This window comes from Archocentrus centrarchus, chromosome 23, assembly GCF_007364275.1.
Source record: "Archocentrus centrarchus isolate MPI-CPG fArcCen1 chromosome 23, fArcCen1, whole genome shotgun sequence".
NCBI lineage: Eukaryota > Metazoa > Chordata > Actinopteri > Cichliformes > Cichlidae > Archocentrus > Archocentrus centrarchus.
This window is the reverse complement of record NC_044368.1, coordinates 13,345,950-13,363,559: the sequence shown is the minus strand read 5'-3', so window position 1 is coordinate 13,363,559 and position 17,610 is coordinate 13,345,950. Positions and strand designations below refer to the sequence as shown.

At 41.8% G+C, this 17,610-nt stretch overlaps 2 protein-coding genes across 2 annotated transcripts in view; both read left to right on the top strand.

Moving 5' to 3' along the window:
- The window catches only part of LOC115773193 (zinc finger and BTB domain-containing protein 17), a 5,298-nt gene extending 1,532 nt beyond the window's left edge, over positions 1 to 3,766 (top strand). Inside the window, exons 4-7 of the mRNA XM_030719726.1 lie at positions 27 to 119; positions 289 to 399; positions 991 to 1,114; positions 1,283 to 3,766. Coding sequence (XP_030575586.1) covers positions 27 to 119; positions 289 to 399; positions 991 to 1,114; positions 1,283 to 2,970 — 2,016 coding nt within the window. The 3' untranslated portion in view covers positions 2,971 to 3,766. The remainder of the gene's footprint in view (positions 1 to 26; positions 120 to 288; positions 400 to 990; positions 1,115 to 1,282) is intronic.
- Positions 3,767 to 4,803: 1,037 nt separating this feature from the next.
- On the top strand, positions 4,804 to 16,766 carry LOC115773807 (zinc finger protein 658-like). The gene is made up of 10 exons (XM_030720723.1): positions 4,804 to 5,170; positions 10,519 to 10,635; positions 10,954 to 11,118; positions 12,033 to 12,154; positions 12,335 to 12,442; positions 12,800 to 12,892; positions 13,290 to 13,400; positions 13,482 to 13,605; positions 14,769 to 15,029; positions 15,136 to 16,766. The coding sequence occupies exons 1-10, from the start codon at positions 4,804 to 4,806 to the stop codon at positions 15,984 to 15,986; spliced, it is 2,319 nt and encodes a 772-aa protein (XP_030576583.1). The 3' UTR covers positions 15,987 to 16,766.
- Positions 16,767 to 17,610: the final 844 nt, after the last annotated feature.

The following is a 17,610-nucleotide window of genomic DNA, read 5'->3' as shown; positions in this document are numbered from 1 at the left end:
AAATTTTAGTGATTCCTCTGTTGTAGAAGGACGCAGAGGTGGAGAAATCTCAAACAAACTTCATGGTGCTAGTCCAGAATCTGCTTAAAAACCCTGCTGAGAGGAAACACTTCTTCCAGGTATTCATATCTGTCTTAATGTGATGTTATACAGGTACTGCACGTTACCACACAAAGATATTATTTGTCTGTGGTAAACCTTGTATTATTTCTTATGTTGTCAGTACAGCATTTGGAAATATGTCATTTACTGTTCACAGCATGGTTGAACATATTCCTTTCTCTGTAGGACGTGTTTCCTGTTCAGTATGGCACAAAGTTTGACACTGCGCTGCAGGCTCTGATTGCAGGCCTGGTATGCAAGCTGGAGCAACTTCTTCCTATACCCAATCTCTCCCAGGTATGCATTTTGGGATATCATTAGATTATGACATTTACCCAGGGGCTGTCATAGCAGGGTGGGATTCTGGTTAGAGGTCAGACATGTCTTTTGTCACAGTGGTCCAAATTCAGTTGCAAAACTTGTTTAAGCAAGCTCCACGAGTGTTTATCTGGTGATGTAATTAGGCACAATAAAAACAGAATGCAACTGTTATTAATGTAACTGTTAAACACTCATTACAGTGTCTGGACACATTGGAGTGTCTTCAGGAAGTCTCCAGGCCCTGTGTGAATGTAACACCAAATTATTTTCACCATAGATGTAATCAGTTACAAGTAGTGACACTGAGAGCCTAAATTTTAAAGTCTGAGATATATATTTAAGTCAGTTAAATATAATGTCATCAATTGAACCAGTTAGGTTGCTGGAATTTTACATCCTGTAGGTTAGCGGATTCAGGAAGCCACGTATATTTACACCTACCTCATATGCAAAGGATTTTATTGGTGTACTGTTAAAACATAGAATCGAAGAATTAAAGTGTAGAGCCCTTTCAAATAAGGTAGCAGCTGAAAGAAGCATAATTTAATTTTCATCTCTTAACTTCAGCTTGGTGCCATGATTTCAACGGAGCCAAGTGTCCTGGAGGCATGTGGAGGCTTCATCCCTGATTCAGGGGATCTGAAGACTCTCCTCCTACACCAGCAGGCCAAAGGACTCCTTGGTGTTAAAGGTATATATTAGGTTTTGTAAAGATTTATTGAAATACTTTTTTTTTTTTTTTGTTTGTTTGGTTTAAACAAGGAAGCTATATCGGTGACTTAGTTTGCTGGTACTATAACTTGCTCAGTAAAAAATATCTGAAAATGGACACTTTTTTTTTTTTTTTCTTTTCATGCAGCCACTATCTCATCTTCAGTTGGAGACTGTGTCCTTTCTTCACTTTCCTTTCGGCCCAAACCTGTAGATCCACCACCAGAGTCTCCAAAGAGATTAGAGGTCACCCCTAAAGAAACAAACCAAATTTCCCTCAGTGACACCGAAGATGTGGGTGGAAGTTCAGATGACCCTGACAGCCCAGTAGTCCCCGTTTACAGACCTCAGCTCAGAGGGCGGTATGGTTATAAAACACTTGATAGCACCACAGCAAAGGAAAAAACTGTTCCCACAGCTCAGAGGGAGAATTTGGTGGAGAAGAAGAGTTCTACACCAGAACAGCCTGCCACAGCCCCGCAAAGCGAAGAGAATGATGCACCACCACCTCCACTATCACAAGAAGAGAAATCAACCCCACAGCCACTGCCTTTGAAATCAATCCCTTTCAGGGTAGTTCAGGTGCCGAGCAAACCTGCTTCCACTTTGCAAAATGCAGACAGTGTGGCTACAAAAAATGGCCAAAAGCCCCAGACTCAACGCGTTACATTACACCAGTGGGTGTCACAGATTGCCTCTAATTCTCTGTCACTCCCTGCCCTGCCTCCTCTTCCTCCACCCAGGCTGTGTGCTGGAGATGACATGAGGCCGAGCATAAGAAGAAAAAAGCAATTTAGGCCTCTAGGTGACAGGTTTACTTGCAGTGTGTGTGATAAGAGCTTCCCCTATCAATCCAAGCTGATGGACCACGAACGAATTCATACAGGAGAGAAGCCTTTCCTCTGCACGGCATGCAACAAAAGTTTCCGTACGCAGGCATTTCTCAACAACCACCTCAAGACCCACAGTGCAGCTCGTCCTTATGCTTGTGGCCAGTGCGGCAAGTGTTTCACTAAACTGCAGAGCCTGACGAAGCACATTCTCGCCCACAGCGGGCAAAAACCCTTTTATTGTAACATCTGCAACAAGGGCTTCACGCAGTCCACCTATTTCAAAAGACACATGGAGTGCCACACAAGCCAGATGACGTTCCCCTGCAAGCACTGCAGCAAAATCTTCCCTACGGCTTTTAAACTGTCGAACCATGAGCGCTGGCACACCAGAGATCGCCCTCACATGTGTGAGCGCTGTGGGAAGAGATTCCTTGTTCCCAGCCTGCTGAAGAGACACATGGGCTACCACATTGGTGACCGCCAGTATCTCTGCTCCCAGTGTGGGAAGACCTTTGTCTACTTGTCTGACCTGAAGAGGCACCAGCAAGACCATGTGCCCAAAGCAAAGATCCCATGTCCTGTCTGCCAAAAGAAGTTCTCCAGTAAGTACTGCCTGAGGGTTCATTTGAGGATCCACACCAGAGAGAGACCCTACCGGTGCACTATATGTGAAAAGACCTTCACTCAGGTTGGAAATCTGAAGGTCCACATCAGGTTGCACACCAACGAGCGTCCCTTTAGCTGCGATGTGTGCGGGAAGACCTACAAGCTGGCGTCCCATCTGAATGTCCACAAAAGGACCCATACGTGCAAGAAACCTTGGACGTGTGACACATGCGGGAAGGGCTTCTCTGTCCCTGGCCTTCTGAAGAAGCATGAGCAGCTGCATACGAGGGAAGCCAACCCTGATTTCTCTGGTAAACGGAGGCACAGGGGTAAGCAAAAGAAGCTGTCCCTCAAGAGGAAGTTTGATGAAGAAGAAGAAGTCAGCGATGATTATTAATTTAAAAAAAAACAAAAAAAAACGGTTTTTAAGGTAAAGGCTGATCACTGACACATTTAAGTGATGTTGGGCATTACTGAATCTTAAGACCAGAATTATAATTTGAGTTGTACTGAGTGCCAGCGGGCTCTAAACAGTGCCTGATCAGTTGCAGCATCTTCATAAAGAGTCCACTGTTTATATTTTTAAAATAAGGCAAATTGACTTTAGGTGGGGAAGTTAGTCAGAATGTCACATTGTCAGGAAAAGAAGGTATCCAAGAAAATTTCTGATTTTGAAGTTAAATGTTGGTAATCATTTTATGTACACGGAAAGTGACTGTCATTGATAGTTGTGGAGAAAAAAATATTTTCCAAGCATCATGCTTTTTGAGAGGCTATCTAAATATAGCAAACATTTAAAAGGTGATTATCATGTAAACGATACAAGTATTTCAGCGCATGTGACTGTAGATAAATTGCTGTGTAATAATGCTGTAGTGTTGCCAGGAAACATTTTAACTTGTGTCCTTGTGGAAATTGTAGTGATTCAAACTACATTCACCGCATGTTTTTTTTTTGTTTGTTTTTTTTAAAACATGAATGGTAAGCCTTTCAACTAGTTTTTATTTAGAGTGATATGATTTGTGTATTTGTGACTTAAAACTGCTAGTGTTTTTTTGGTGGTCACGTAACACCAAGAAACAAACAACCTTCATTTAATTTGAGTACAACCATTTAACATTATGCAAACATGTGATGAGGTTGTTCTGTGAATACAGTCTCTGTTTATATAACCCCCAAAGGAATATACCTACTCTCAGTATTTTTTTTTGTGATGTTTTTCAGTAAAATAAATACTTGTGTGACAAAGATGTCTTTTCTCATTGCTTTCATTTATCATTTTAAATTTTAATCTACTGCAACAATCAATCATAAAAACTTGAAATGGGGCTTAGAGGGGGGCATTTATTTAGACCACATATAAGAGTTGATGGCAGCACCTCACAAATTTTGAATTTAGATTGCTTTATTATAGAAAAAAATATGCTTTAAAACCTAAGAATAAAAACATCCATAGTAAGGAAATATGGCCCCGTCTGTAACTAAATACGTAGGCAGGAGATTTATTATAGTTTTGTATTTAATAGTTTTTTATGTTTACAGTGAGGGTTGTTTCATTTTTCCTTTTGTTTTGATAACTTTTATGAGGAAAATTTTCAGTTTTTGGAGTCAAGTGAATGAGGTTTATCAGATAAAACTGATGATTGCATACAAACATTTAATGCCCCAGTAATCATTAAAGAACAAACTGTAAGGACTACATTTAAAAGTACAGTGCAAAAAACCTTGAGTCACACCTCATTGCTTCCAATGAGCCAGAACAATAGTTCTCCAGGCTTTCTGAAGATCCTTCAGACATTGGCTGCTGTATCATCAGATTTTGATCCACCGTGCAATATCATCTGATGGGCAACAGCTTCATTTTTCAGCATGACAATAATTCCAAACACACTGCCAATGCAATGAAAGCATAGAAAAACATACAATGGAGCACTTAACAGTCATGGATTGGCCTCCCCCGAGGCCAGACCTCAATATAGTGACCCAGCCACCATCCAAAGGACCTTTGAATGTCCTTCAAGAAGCCTGGAGAACTATTCCTGAAGAGTAAAAGAAAGCCGCCTTGTACCCCCACAGCTGGGGTTCGAAGCGATCCGAGGGGATCCGAAAATGTGACATCGAAGAACAGCATGCCACTGATTGGCCAGGCAGTGTCGTCACTAGCTGAGTCATGAGAGCGACTCCTTTACCAAAATCAACCGCGCCATTTTTAAAACCCGACAGCACCAGAATGGAGGCACGCAAACCAGTACCGTGGTCAAATTTGGAGGTGCAGACATTTTTGTGCTTGGTGGCAGATGATCGAATCCAGAGTGAGCTAGACGGAGCGACGAGAAATGAGAAAGTGTACCGTGAGGTATCCGAGCTAATGGCTGCTCACGGATACCATCGCACAACACAGCAGTGCAGACAAAAGCTAAAAAAAATGAAAAGCGATTACCGGGCCATCAAGGACCACAATGGCCGGAGTGGATCGTACCGAAAGAACTGGAAGTGGTTTAACCAAATGGACGCCATTTATGGGAAACGACTGGACAGCAACGGTGGGGAGAGCGGGCTCGATAAGGCCACCGCACTGCTGGAAGCCATGGAGGATGGTGAGTGTCTTGTGATTTCACACATCTTTCACGTTGTCTCGTTAATGGAAAACTCACTTTGAACAGACAATATTTTTCAAGTCCCGTCATTGTCTACTATTTGTAGCCAATTTAGAGTTCAGACTGAAAAATAAGAGTAGTGCAAACTCTGTTTTTGCCTTATAGACTGCATTTCCTGTATTATATGTACATGAAATGGCTGCACCTATTTTTCATTTTCTGGTAAAATATAAAGAAATGACACTGTGATTGGCGACGATGTGACGGCAGCTGATTCACTAACAAAAACTGCGTTTAAGTAAGAGCTAACTCATTTTCTTGTAACCATTAGCGCGGTGGGAAAATGCAACAGGTCGTCTTTTTTTTTTTATATAACTTTTTATTCCTGGAGCCATTACCAAACAGACCGTCATATTAAGTGTACCACATCCTACCAAAGCGTAAAAATGGAGCCTTTTTTTTTTTAACTTAATGGAAACGCTCTGTCGAGGCGTTCCCAGTTCAGTACATAATACGGGAAGTTTTCCTACACCAATCCGTTATGCACCAGTGCATTTCCACTGGCACGGGAAGGCACGCCCCTGAACCGCTACTTCTGGTCTGGAACCAAGGAACGCGTGACGCAAGCAGCAGAAGGGTGACTCTGCCATTTCCAAGTTTTTCCACAGCTATTCCCCCCCCCCCCCCCCCCCCCCCCCCCCCCCCCCCACACTTGTGAGCGTCAAGATGAATTGTCAGTGGTTGGAAGAAGAAACAAGCGCATTGCTTGCAATTTGGTCCTCACGGGAGATACAGGACAAATTGGAAAGCTCCCATAGAAAAGCCAGGGTGTACCTCACGATTCAAGCAGAGCTTCTTAGAGCAGGGTTCAGCCGGACACCTGATCAAATCATAAACAAATTGAAGAAGCTTAGGAAGGACTACAGAGACCACAAAAAAGAACTCCTACAAAGCAGAGCTGGACACAGAAGAAGTAAAAATGCTGTGCATTTTCATGCGCTAGATTCTGTGTTAGGACATAGACTAGCAAATCAGCTGACCAGGGCTTTAAACTCCACAACCTCTGTGCTCCAGCAAATGAGTAATGCTGCAACAAACACCTCGGATTTAGGTAAGTCTGCATATCATTTGTGATGCTCAGCTTGCGGCCCCTAGCGGTCAGGGTACAGTCATTCCTTTTTAACAGACATCTCCAGCGTCACTTTAGCCTACCAAATGTCATCTCTACAACTGACCTCGCACTACTTAAGCTGCAGTTCTCTCTGTTGCTGTGGTGTCTGTCGGCCTGTATTGGAAAAGGGTTTCATGAGCCAAGATTTAGCAGGTAAGCTGGGTCTCCAATGAGCTCATGCCCGGAGATGCTGATTTTTGTTTTGGTTTAAGAGCTTACGTCACTCAACATTTCCCATATCTGGGACTGTCGTAGTACTCGCGCTTCATGTACACTCCCTGGATAGCCCACACATGCATCCCAGAAGAGGCCTTTACCATCCACAACTGTTTGCAATATTATAGAATGCCATCCTTTACGGTTAAAATAATCCAGAGGATAGACGCCTGGTGCTTTTGCAGGTATGTGGCTCCAGTCAATTGAGCCGACACATTGTGTTACTCACCAGCAGCTACTGAAAAACTGGCAGAATCGGGGAATGTTGTGTGTTCAGCGAGAAGTATTTCAGTTAGAGCATTGCAGAAGTAAACTGTGCTTATGCCTACCCCAAAAAATGACTGACGGTTCTGCACTCACTGTTTGTGGCAAGCTTCCAAATGGCAACTCGCTTTGGTACGGGAACACTTTGTCTGTAGTTGTTCTTCCGTTCAAGTGCTGCTATAGCGCTGTCATTTTTCCAACTATACAGATTTATTTTTATTTTTCAGCTTCACCTACTGTAACAGACACTCCAACAAGCTATACGACACCCATCCATGCACTGCCACTCACTCTGCCCAGGCCGGCACCTTGTCCATCAGGGACCACACAAGTGTCTTCTTTCTACGCCATTGGGATTCACGACTATGATGGTCCCTCTACAAGCAATGCAGCTACCTCCACTGCAGTACAAAAAGCAATCAAAGGCAAGTACAGTTGTGGTCAGAAATTTACATACTCATGAATCATGAATGTCGTGGTAATTTTAGGCTTTTAATGATTTTTTTTTTTTTTGAGCCAGTCTTTTTTACAGGGCGGAGTGATTGCACAGCATACATCTTTAATGACGTGCACAAGTTTGAATTTATTTGGGATTTTCTCTAATCCACACAGTGTCAAATGTATTTGTAGATACATGGTCAAATACAAAAATAAAAATGCACAAAAAAGTTTGTTTTTCGTCTTAGAACCAATCACTAATGTATTAGCATAACAATTTGTGTATACACCCAGTATCATGTCATGCTTTAATCGCAACCAGTGTTTCAGATCTTTTATGCAACAGTTTATCACAAAGCCAACACAGCGTGGTCAACCACCAGAGTTCACAGCACTCGGTATCGAATGTGTAGACATGCATAGACATCACTAGATTGTCAAAAGCATCCTGTGGGATGTTGTCCCATTGCTCCTGGAGTACATGAGCAGGTTAAGGGATAGGTCATTTTAACTTAACCTTTTGGGTTTGTGCATATATACTTTTGTTGACTCTGTATATACATACACTCATTTAATCTTTTAATAAGTGGTGTTGAAGGTTGGTGCTGAACAATGGGGAACTCCAAGGAACTGAGTGCAGCTCTATGAAGGAGAATTGTAGATTTACACAAGTTCCGAGATCATCAGTACAAACAGTTCTAAGTACAAGTTATTCAGATTTGTCACTACTTTTCCACGGGCTAGAAGACCCAAACTGTTACTCTCAGATGAAAGGAAATTTGTTAGGATGTTCAGGAACATCCCAGGAACCACCAAGGCTCAACCCTGCCATAAACCGGAAACTGCTGGAACACCAGCATCACTGTCCACAGTGAAGTGAGTTTTACATCACTACGGACTGAGAGAGATCAGACCAAGAAAGAAGCCCCTGCTCTAAAATCGACACCTTCAGGTTCAGCTGGCGAAATGTTTTATGGTCAGACAAGACAAAGATTGAGCTACAATGACAAGAGATATGTTTGGAGGAATAAAGGTGAGGCTTTCAAATGTGAGAACACCAGCTGTCAAGGACGTTGGTGGTATCATCATGCTCTGGGGCCGTTTTCTGACAATGGTACTGATACGTTGCACAAAATGGATGGAGTTATGATGGACTACATCCAAATTCTTCAACTTCACCTCAAAGCAGTAACTAGACGAGTTGAAACTTGGACACAGTTGGTTAATAGGGCAATAATCCCAAACACGCATCAGAGTTGGTTTGTAATGGATAAAGCAGGCTAACATTAAGCTTCTAGAATAGCCTTCCTACAGCCCCGACCTCAACCCTGTTGAAAATCTGCAGACTATGCTTAAAATTTGCATCTGTCCCAGGAACCCAACCAGTTTAAATGAACTCCAACATTTCTGCCAAGAAGAGGGGTCAAATGTCCTTCCAGAATTAAGAAGCTTGTTGATGGCTACCAAAAGCATCTGTTCAAGGTGCAACTTGCAAAGGGCATTTAACCATATATTGGTGGAGGTGCTGTCTGTGTGGATTAGAGAAATCTAAAATAAATTCAAAATTGTGCACCCAATTGCTTTTTAAAGTCATTAAAGATGTAATCATTCCACCCTGGGAAAAGAACAGCTCAAAGAAATCATTAAAACCCCCAAATTACCATGACATTCATACCCATAATGCGTGGTTAGCAAGCCAAACACACAGTAATAAATAAGGTAGCTTTACAGCTTGATAAATTATGTGTTGTTGCTTTCACAGATAAGTCCGTGTGTTGTTGGTCAAGAAAAGAAGTCCAAGCATTGTTGACACTTTGGGCAAAGCCCGCGGTTCAGCAGGAGCTTCGCCTCAATGTGAGAAATAAGAAAGTTTACAGCTGCCTCAGCGCCAAACTGGCATTGCTCGGTTTTAACAAAGCACCAAACAAATGCAGGGAGAAGATCAAAAAGCTAAAGCATGATTACAAGAGACTCAAGAGCAGCCAATACAGGGGTGGGCCCACCAGTGTGTGGTTTTCCATTATGGATGAAGTTCTCAGTTCCCAGGCTGCAGCGGCAAAGTGTTCACAAACAGCACAGCCTTCCTCTGCATTGCCTCCCGTTCAGTCAGATGTCTGGAATGTGGATGTAGATGGTAAGTTGAAAATAAAGTCGAGGCAGTTTGTTTATTTTTTAATGGTACACTTTTTTTTTTTTCTTTTCTATATCAAGTTTCAAACAACCAAAAAAAGGTGCTGCGAAAGTGTGTGTGTGTACTTGTTTTTCCAGCTGTCTCTTGCAAAAATGCATTTTTGATCAAATGCATTTTGCGTTCTCTTGCAAAATGCTGTCTTAAATTCAGTGGGAAATTTCACTGTTGGAAAATTTTCAGTCAATAAGTAAATGAAGATTAAAGGTCTAAAACACAGATTGCATTAAACTCACCGATCGCTACTAGTTGCATCTTGCTAGTACTAGGTTGGACTTTTTGCCTGCATAGCTGCCTTAATTGTTTGTGGCATAGATTCAACAAGGTGTTGCGGACATTTCGGTCCATATAGATATGACAGGATTACACAGTTGCTGCAGATTTGGCAGCTGTACATCCATGATGTGGACCATTAAATTCCAAAGGTGCTCTATTGGCTTGAGATTTGGAGACTCTGGAGGCCATTTGAGTCACCTTTCTTCTCCATTCTGATGTTCAGTTTGAACCTCAGCAAGTCATCATGACTACATTAACATTCCTAAATTGCTCCCACGTTATTGGCTGATTAGATGGATAACAGATGTACCTCATAAAGTGACTGTACATGTAGAAGCAGCATTGCTGTCTCACTCAGAGGGTCTGACAGTGGGTTCTGAGGTAGAAAATTATTTTACATTTAACTGTTACAAATGGGTAATGCCTCAGTAAGATGTATGTGTTAAGTAGATCTAAAGTATCAAAATGATCTTTCTCAGTGTGATATGTTCCATGGCACTAGCATGAGTTAAGAGTACCAGCTAATTTATGTACGTGCTTGAATTGTAGCTATTCTGAACTACATACAGAAGGAAGTGTACACCATTGTACACTCATTACAGGCACTGAAGAGAAGTGACTTCAGTGTTCTGCAACTCATTTTAATTCATATATTTCCTACATTGTTGCAAACTCATTGTCACTGGCAATTTTATTTCTATAAGAAATAAGAACTTCTGATATTTCTGAGGTAAGATCATTACCCATGTATTTTTTTTTTTTTTAATTCTTTTAATTTTTTGTCTATTTTCACAGATGAAACACAGTGGTTGCCTGATGAAGTCCAAGTGCTGATGACCCTTTGGGCGCAACCAAACATTCAGAAACAGCTTCTCACCACAGCCAGCGATCAAGTTTTCACATACCTCAGCAGTGAGCTAGCACTGGTGGGGTTTAATAAGACGCCACGTCAGTGCAGTGTCAAAGTAAATAACCTTAAAGAGGAGTACAAAAAAGTCAAGAAAATGGAACCACATGGGGTTGTTAAATGTGACTGGTTTCCCATTTTGGATGCTGTTTTTGACCCTGATGGAGTGACTTCAAAAGAGGTAGATTCATGTGCTTTGCAGACAGAGCCTGAATCACCAGAACATGAGCATGTGGATGGTATGTCATGTAAAACTTGATGAAAAACGGTCTAGCGTATTTTTGAGAGCTGTTCCTGTATTTATTCTCTTTTATTATTTCCAGGAGGTATGTCGCGGGCTGTTTGGACATCAGATGAAGTCTCAGTTCTGCTCACCCAATGGGCAAAGGAAAGCATCCAGGAGCAGCTTCGATCAAATCCGAGAAACGAGAGAGCGTTCGCTCAGCTGAGCTCCGAGCTCGCCACTCAGGGTTTTGATAAGACCACAAGTCAATGCAGGTCAAAAATAGCACTGCTGACACAAAAGTACAGAAAGATTAAGGAACAAAAAGACTCTGAAAAGCAAAAAAGCAGATGGTTTGCCATCATGGATAAAGTTCTCAGTTGCAGGAAACCAAACACTGAAACTAAACAAGCCAGAGACTCAGAGCCGGCATCTGTGCGGACATCACAGCAAAACCTACCCGACACGGTGGAAGGTAAAGTGTTTTTTCACTTTACAGTGGCTAACTGAATCCAGTTAACATGATGGGATGTGTGGTTCACTCTGTGCTGATGTAATGATTGCAGACAAATATTTCTGTCTTGACACTCTTTAGAACTGAACATTAACAAGACAGAAATATTTGTTGTTGGTCCAAAAAGTCAGAGAGATGCCATTTTTTTTCTCTTTCATATTTCTCTTTCCTTTCTCTGAAACACAGCGAGCAAGTTCAAAACCTTAATTTTGACTGTGATCCCAGTTTTGATAATAATATTAATACCAGAACTGCTTTCTACCACTTAAAAAAGTAAAATAAAATTTTTATCTCAAACTGACTCCATCCACCCCACCCCCCACTCCACACACACACACACACAAGTACATCTCTGACTTGCTCACTGTCTCAAACTCGATCAGACCTATCAGGTGCAGATCTTTTAACTGTTGCTAGAATTAGATCTAAGTGTCCTGAGGTGCCTTCGGTTAATGCGGTGCTGTTTTTTGGAACAAGCCGCCTGCTGACCTGAAGTCACTTAGTCTACATTCAAAAACAGAAGCAAAACTTTTTTTATCCTCACAGGCCTACTCACAAACACATAGTAAGACCCATATAGTTTTTTTTTTTTGTTTTTAAATCTTTAATGCTAAGCACAGTGAGTTTACGGTTATAAAATGTGCTGGTTTTTATCCTCTGTACAGGTTTCCATTTGTCCGTCTCCTCATTGTGCCTCCTGGTTCCAACGCTGCGTCTGATGTGCGCCTTTGCCTGGCAGGTGGTTCAGTGTTGTAATGTGGCGCATTACAGAAAGGTGGAGGAGCTGGTGAGGTTGGTGACAGAGGTGGCTCCAGAGCTGCTGACAGCAGAGAGAGAGTGCAACTCCTGCTCAGACTGAGGGCCAGGGTGAGTTGCAGTGAGGAATCTGTATTATATCTCGCCCGTTTTATTAATATTCAACCTCAAACTAAGGGAAATAAGTATCATTTGAAAATGTCTTTTTCAGCTTGTGCTGGAGTTGTGTCTCAGCGAGAGCACAGCTAAACTGCTGAATATCCAGCCCCACCTTAAGGTCATTGAAGACCTCACCTTAAGCTCCAGCAGTGATCAGCAGGTAGGTTTCTCAGGTACTGAGCAACAGTGTGTGTGCCAGCTTCATCCTGTACACTTGGTCATTTCAGGCATCTAAATCTATCTTTAAGAAAGAATTTAACTCAAATTTAAGAAATTAAGTTGGCCTCCACCTCTTTGTTGAAAGCCTTGGGCTTTTAATAACTTTGGGAAACAGTTTTGTTTTTTTTTAAAAAGACATGCAGTTCTACAAATAGGCTAAATCTCATCAACCACTTATTGAGCTAAGCAATTTGTCTTTAGCACACAGTCATCAAATATCAGTGATTTAAAAACAATATTAGCGTTGTGTCCAGCATATTTATAGTCACCCTGTTTTTTGCTTGTTAACATTTGATAGGATGTGGCTGAGCTGGAAAATTCAAAGTCAAACTTTGTGGAGGTTGTTCGTGCCATACTCAAGGACCCAGAGGAGAGACAAAGGTTCTTTAAGGTGAGCACCTTATCATTCACGCTTTTGAAGGGCTATTTTAAAATTTCATTACCTAGAAAACCAGATTATCTAGAAATGTCCCTACACTATTTGAATGATTTCATTCAGTGTGTGCACCGTCATGGCCCAGCTAGAGGGTTTTTCTGTCCAAGAAGGGAGGAAGAGACAACACTGCAACACGTACTGTATTTCTTATAAAAGATTATGCTTGAAAAACCTCTAAAATCACCCCTAAACGTCATCCTGAGAACTGACAGTAGGGACCTGAAATTCTGCACAATTCTAATGAAGAAGTGTATCTGTGCACTGCAATGTTCTAAGAAAAAGTGGATCAGATGGAGAGTTTGTTTAAAGTTGATGAACGTGGATTAGAATGACCCCTTACTTTCTGTTCTAGGAGGTCTTCCCTGTATACTATGGCAAACAGTATGAAGTCACATTGCACAGTTTGGTATGGAAATTCATCTCCAGGCTGGACAATCTATTACCAATCCCTGATATTAGACAGGTAAGGGTCAGTATGTTGGTAACTCTTAACTGGTTCTGTTGCCTGTACACTATATACTCATAAAGTGCAAACCTTTTACAGACTGCAGAGTGGCTCAGGTCTGCTCCTTCTGTCACAGAAGAATGTGCACAGCTAATTTTGGAACCAGATCAGCTGAAGGCACTACTGAACTTCCATCAGCAACAGTCAGGAAACCCAAACAAACGTAAGTAATTTCTTACAATGGTTAAAATAAAATCGGCTAACTGAAAACTATTAGCTCATTTCAAATTTGATGGCGGCACGTGTCTCAAAAAGTTGGGAGGGGCAACAAAAGGCTGGAGAAGAAAGTGGTACTAAAAAGAATCAGCTTGAGGAACATTTTGCAACCAATTAGGATAACTGGCAACAGCTCAGTAACATGACTGGGTATAAAATGAGCAAAAGTGGGTATAAATCTACAGAAAAATTGTGGAGACTGACTCTCTCATCTACAGTAGATAATATCAGCAAAAGCTTCCAAGAATCTGGATACATCTGTGTATATGGGGCAAGGTAAAAAATCAATCATGGATGTCCATGATCTTTAGGCCTCCGGCTGCACTGCATTAAAAGCTGGCATGATTCTGGAAATCACTGCATGGGCTCAGGAACACTTCCAAAAATCATTCCAGTTCACTGTGCCATCTACAAATGCAGGTTAAAGCTCGATCATGCAAAGAAGAAGCCATACACAGACACGATCCAGAAACAGTGTCATCATCTCTGAGCCAGAGCTCGTTTACAATGGACTGAGGCAAAGTGGAAAAACTGTTCTGTCGTCAGCCAAACCAAAATATATGGAAACATGGATGCCACATCCTTTTAGACTAAAGAGGGGAGAGACCATCTGGTTTGTTAGCAGCTCTCAGTTTCCATCTGCTATGGTAATGGGGTACATTGGCACCTATGGAACTGACAGCTTGCACATGGAAAGGTAGCATCAGTGCTGAAGTTTTAGAGCAGCATAGACTCCCATCTAGATGATGTTTTTTCCGGGGAAGGCCTTGAATATTCCAGCGAGACAATGTTAAATTGCACACAGCTAGTAGTGCAGCATGGCTTGAACTAACCTGCCTGCAGTCCAGACTGTTCACCAGCTGAAATGATTTGGCACAAAAACGAATATTTTTTTATGAAGCAGAAAAGGATCTCAATTAAAAAATGTTTGTGTTCTATCGTGAATAAAATATGGGTTTGAGATTTTTAAATCATTGCTTTCTGTTTTTAATTTACATTTCGCACAGCGTCCCAGCTTCTTCAGAATCAGGGTCATAACTACGCTTGTCAAAAAATACTATTGTTTGAGGTTTGTGGATATTAATGGATTTTTTTTTTTGTCTCTCACAGGCTGTTCTCAAGTTGAGAATATGTTTTTACCCAAGCTGTCGCTTAATCCCAAAGGAAACTTGCAGCAACAAGTTTCAGAGCAACAGATGGAGTTATCAAGTGACAAAGATGGAGGACAGTCTGATTACAGCAAGGCCGAAGAGCCAGCTGAGGAGAACCAAACCAATGATGAAGCACCTGTGGAGGACTGCAGCAAAGAAAATGAAGACTTAAAGTTAAGAGATGAACAAAGCAATGGCGTGACACCTTCTTCCTGCTCAGGTATGCAAGCATTTAGTTATAGACCCCTTTGAAAATAATTGTTTTCCACTGAATTTCCACATTCTTATGAGTTTGTTTAAAGATCTTATCATTGTCCCATTTTCAGATTTAAATTCTACACCTGTGGTGCTGCAGACCTGCTCTGTGTGTCCATACTCTGACAGCCATTTGTCAGGGCTTCTCAAGCACATCCGAGAGGAGCACCTGATCAAGGAATCTAGCCATCTTCCCATCACAGAACCTGGGGAAGACCACACATTTCCCAGGGTCAAGACTCAAACCTGCACTCCTGAGATGAGGATAACTGACACTTGTGAGTACTGCGGGAAGTTCTTCAAGGATGTGTCAGCACTAACCAGCCACATTAAAACACACACTCGTCCATACCACTGTGACATGTGTGATAAGAAGTACCCGTACAAGAGGTTGTTGACGGTGCACCGTCGGATTCACACAGGCGAGACTCCCTATCTGTGTTCGTACTGCGGTCAACGCTTCAGGTCTTCAAACCTCCTCAAGATCCACGTTCGCACACACACAGGAGAACGCCGCTACAAATGCCACATATGTGGAAAGACATCAATCCAACATCTGTCGAGACACATGCGCATGCACCGAGGGGAAAAGAACTATCTGTGTACAGAGTGCGGGAAGGCTTTTCTCTCCTCTGGGGAGCTGAGGCTTCACATGAGGTTTCACACAGGTGAGCGGCCTTACACGTGCAAACACTGTGGGAAAGCCTTCACCGCAAAGTGCAGACTGACAGTTCATATCCGCCAGCACACGGGAGAGTGTCCTTACAGGTGTTCGGTGTGTCCGAAATCCTTCCGCACTTTGAGGGCGCAGAAAAGACACCTGATGATTCACTCGAGCAAAAAGTCTTTCCAGTGTTTGAAGTGTGGTAAAATATTCAGGCAAGAAGAAACCTTTAAAATGCACGTTGAAACACACAATTGATTCAAAGGGGACCTGTTATGCTTCCACTTGTTTTCTGTCCAAATTTTGAAGTAATGAGGTTAGGGTTCGTACAGGGAAATCACATAAGCCAAAAGCTCTGGCTTCAGACTGCTCGGTTTGTGCCAGTATTTTTTTTTCTCTCTTGGATCTGTATGATGTCATTTAGAGCAGATATCTTCATCTCAGGCACAGCAGACCCACAAGAGGCAAACAGTCAGAAGGCTTAAAGAGAGATGAGAGGGAGCTAAAATGGCTTTTTGCACACAGTGGCTGCACCATGGCCAGGTATAAGATGCATCAGGTAGTGTCTTCAATAAAAATATGCAGCTGGAAATAAGCATAATAGGTCCCCTCTAAAAATATTTAGGAGTGTAGTTTCATCAACCAGCCAGGTTTTAAAATTCTCATTCAGCTCTTGTTACTTTTATTAATATCAGTGTTTTGCCTTAGGTTAAAAAGAGTTGTATTAGTTACATTATAAATACAGTGAATCCATTAGTGCATAAAGAACCAGCTAAGTTGTTATTTCCTGGAAACTAAGTTTCTTTCAGTTACTCCTTTATTTGCAACAGCAAATGGATCCACACATGTGATTTGGCACAGATTGTTATGTCAGAGACCCTTCCTGAGACAACCATCCCGGGGATTTGGGTCTCCTCCCGGTCTTGAACTGGGGATCTTTCCTGTGTTAGGCAAATGTTTTCTACAGTCCAGTTAGTGCACAGTTAATCTTAAGAGTTTCTATGAGCCACAGACTGAATCTTTGACATTTGTTAGCGACTGAATTTTTTTTTTAAGTTTTAAGAGTAAAACTAAAATATAAAAAAAAATAAAAATGTCATTTAATAAGAAATTGGCCTTAGTTTTGTTTATGTTCATAAGAAGCAGCACATCGTATCTGCTGGTTTGGTAAGGCTTCGCATCTCTGGTCCGAGGACTGATCCGCTGGGCAGATGCTGCTGCTTTTACTTCCCTAAACAATGCAGTGTCTCAGCATGTGTGAGATGCCTTAAAGGAAAACAACACAAAGGAATACAGAACACCCAACCAAATTTTATGAAGAATTTTTTTTTTTCAGTCCATATGATTTGAAGCATTAAGTTGTAACAGTAATTTAAAAAATGTGAAACACAGCTCATTCTTAGGCCCCCAAAGGATTTTTTTTTTTTTTTTTGCATTTTTGGCCACAGCGGCCTTTATTGACGGTGGAGAGAGACAGGAAATGGGGGAAAGATACAGGGGAGGACACGCGGGGCAGATTGGCAACGGGCCAGGACGCGAACCCATGCCACCCACACCGCAACACGGCGTGTGTATTTGGTCACCAGCTTCACCACTAAGCCACCCAGGCGCCCCAAAGGATTTATTTAAGACGCCCGTTTAACTCTCATTCACATTTCCTGCACTGAAAATTCCCTCACAAAAATGTTCCTTTTAGTGCTTTCAGAGGATTAGTGTGGCTATTCTTCACTGAGTGTCTCATTGTCCTCTACATCTGACTTGACTGCTGCCACATAATGTATGTTGCAGTCTGTTTTAGGATTACTTTTCAGAAAGCTCTTCTCCCTGAGTGACAGCCTCTGAGTGAGTTGTGATATTAGTAAAATGATTCCAGTGTTGATGA

What these genes read in the sequence shown, in the direction of transcription:
- LOC115773807 (XM_030720723.1), top strand. Translation starts at nt 4,804, where the DNA reads ATGGAGGCACGCAAACCAGTACCGTGGTCAAATTTGGAGGTGCAGACA. An exon ending in GCTGGAAGCCATGGAGGATG is followed by an intron (nt 5,171 to 10,518) that starts GTGAGTGTCTTG and finishes CTATTTTCACAG; the next exon opens with ATGAAACACAGTGGTTGCCT. An exon ending in GCTCCAGCAGTGATCAGCAG is followed by an intron (nt 12,443 to 12,799) that starts GTAGGTTTCTCA and finishes AACATTTGATAG; the next exon opens with GATGTGGCTGAGCTGGAAAA.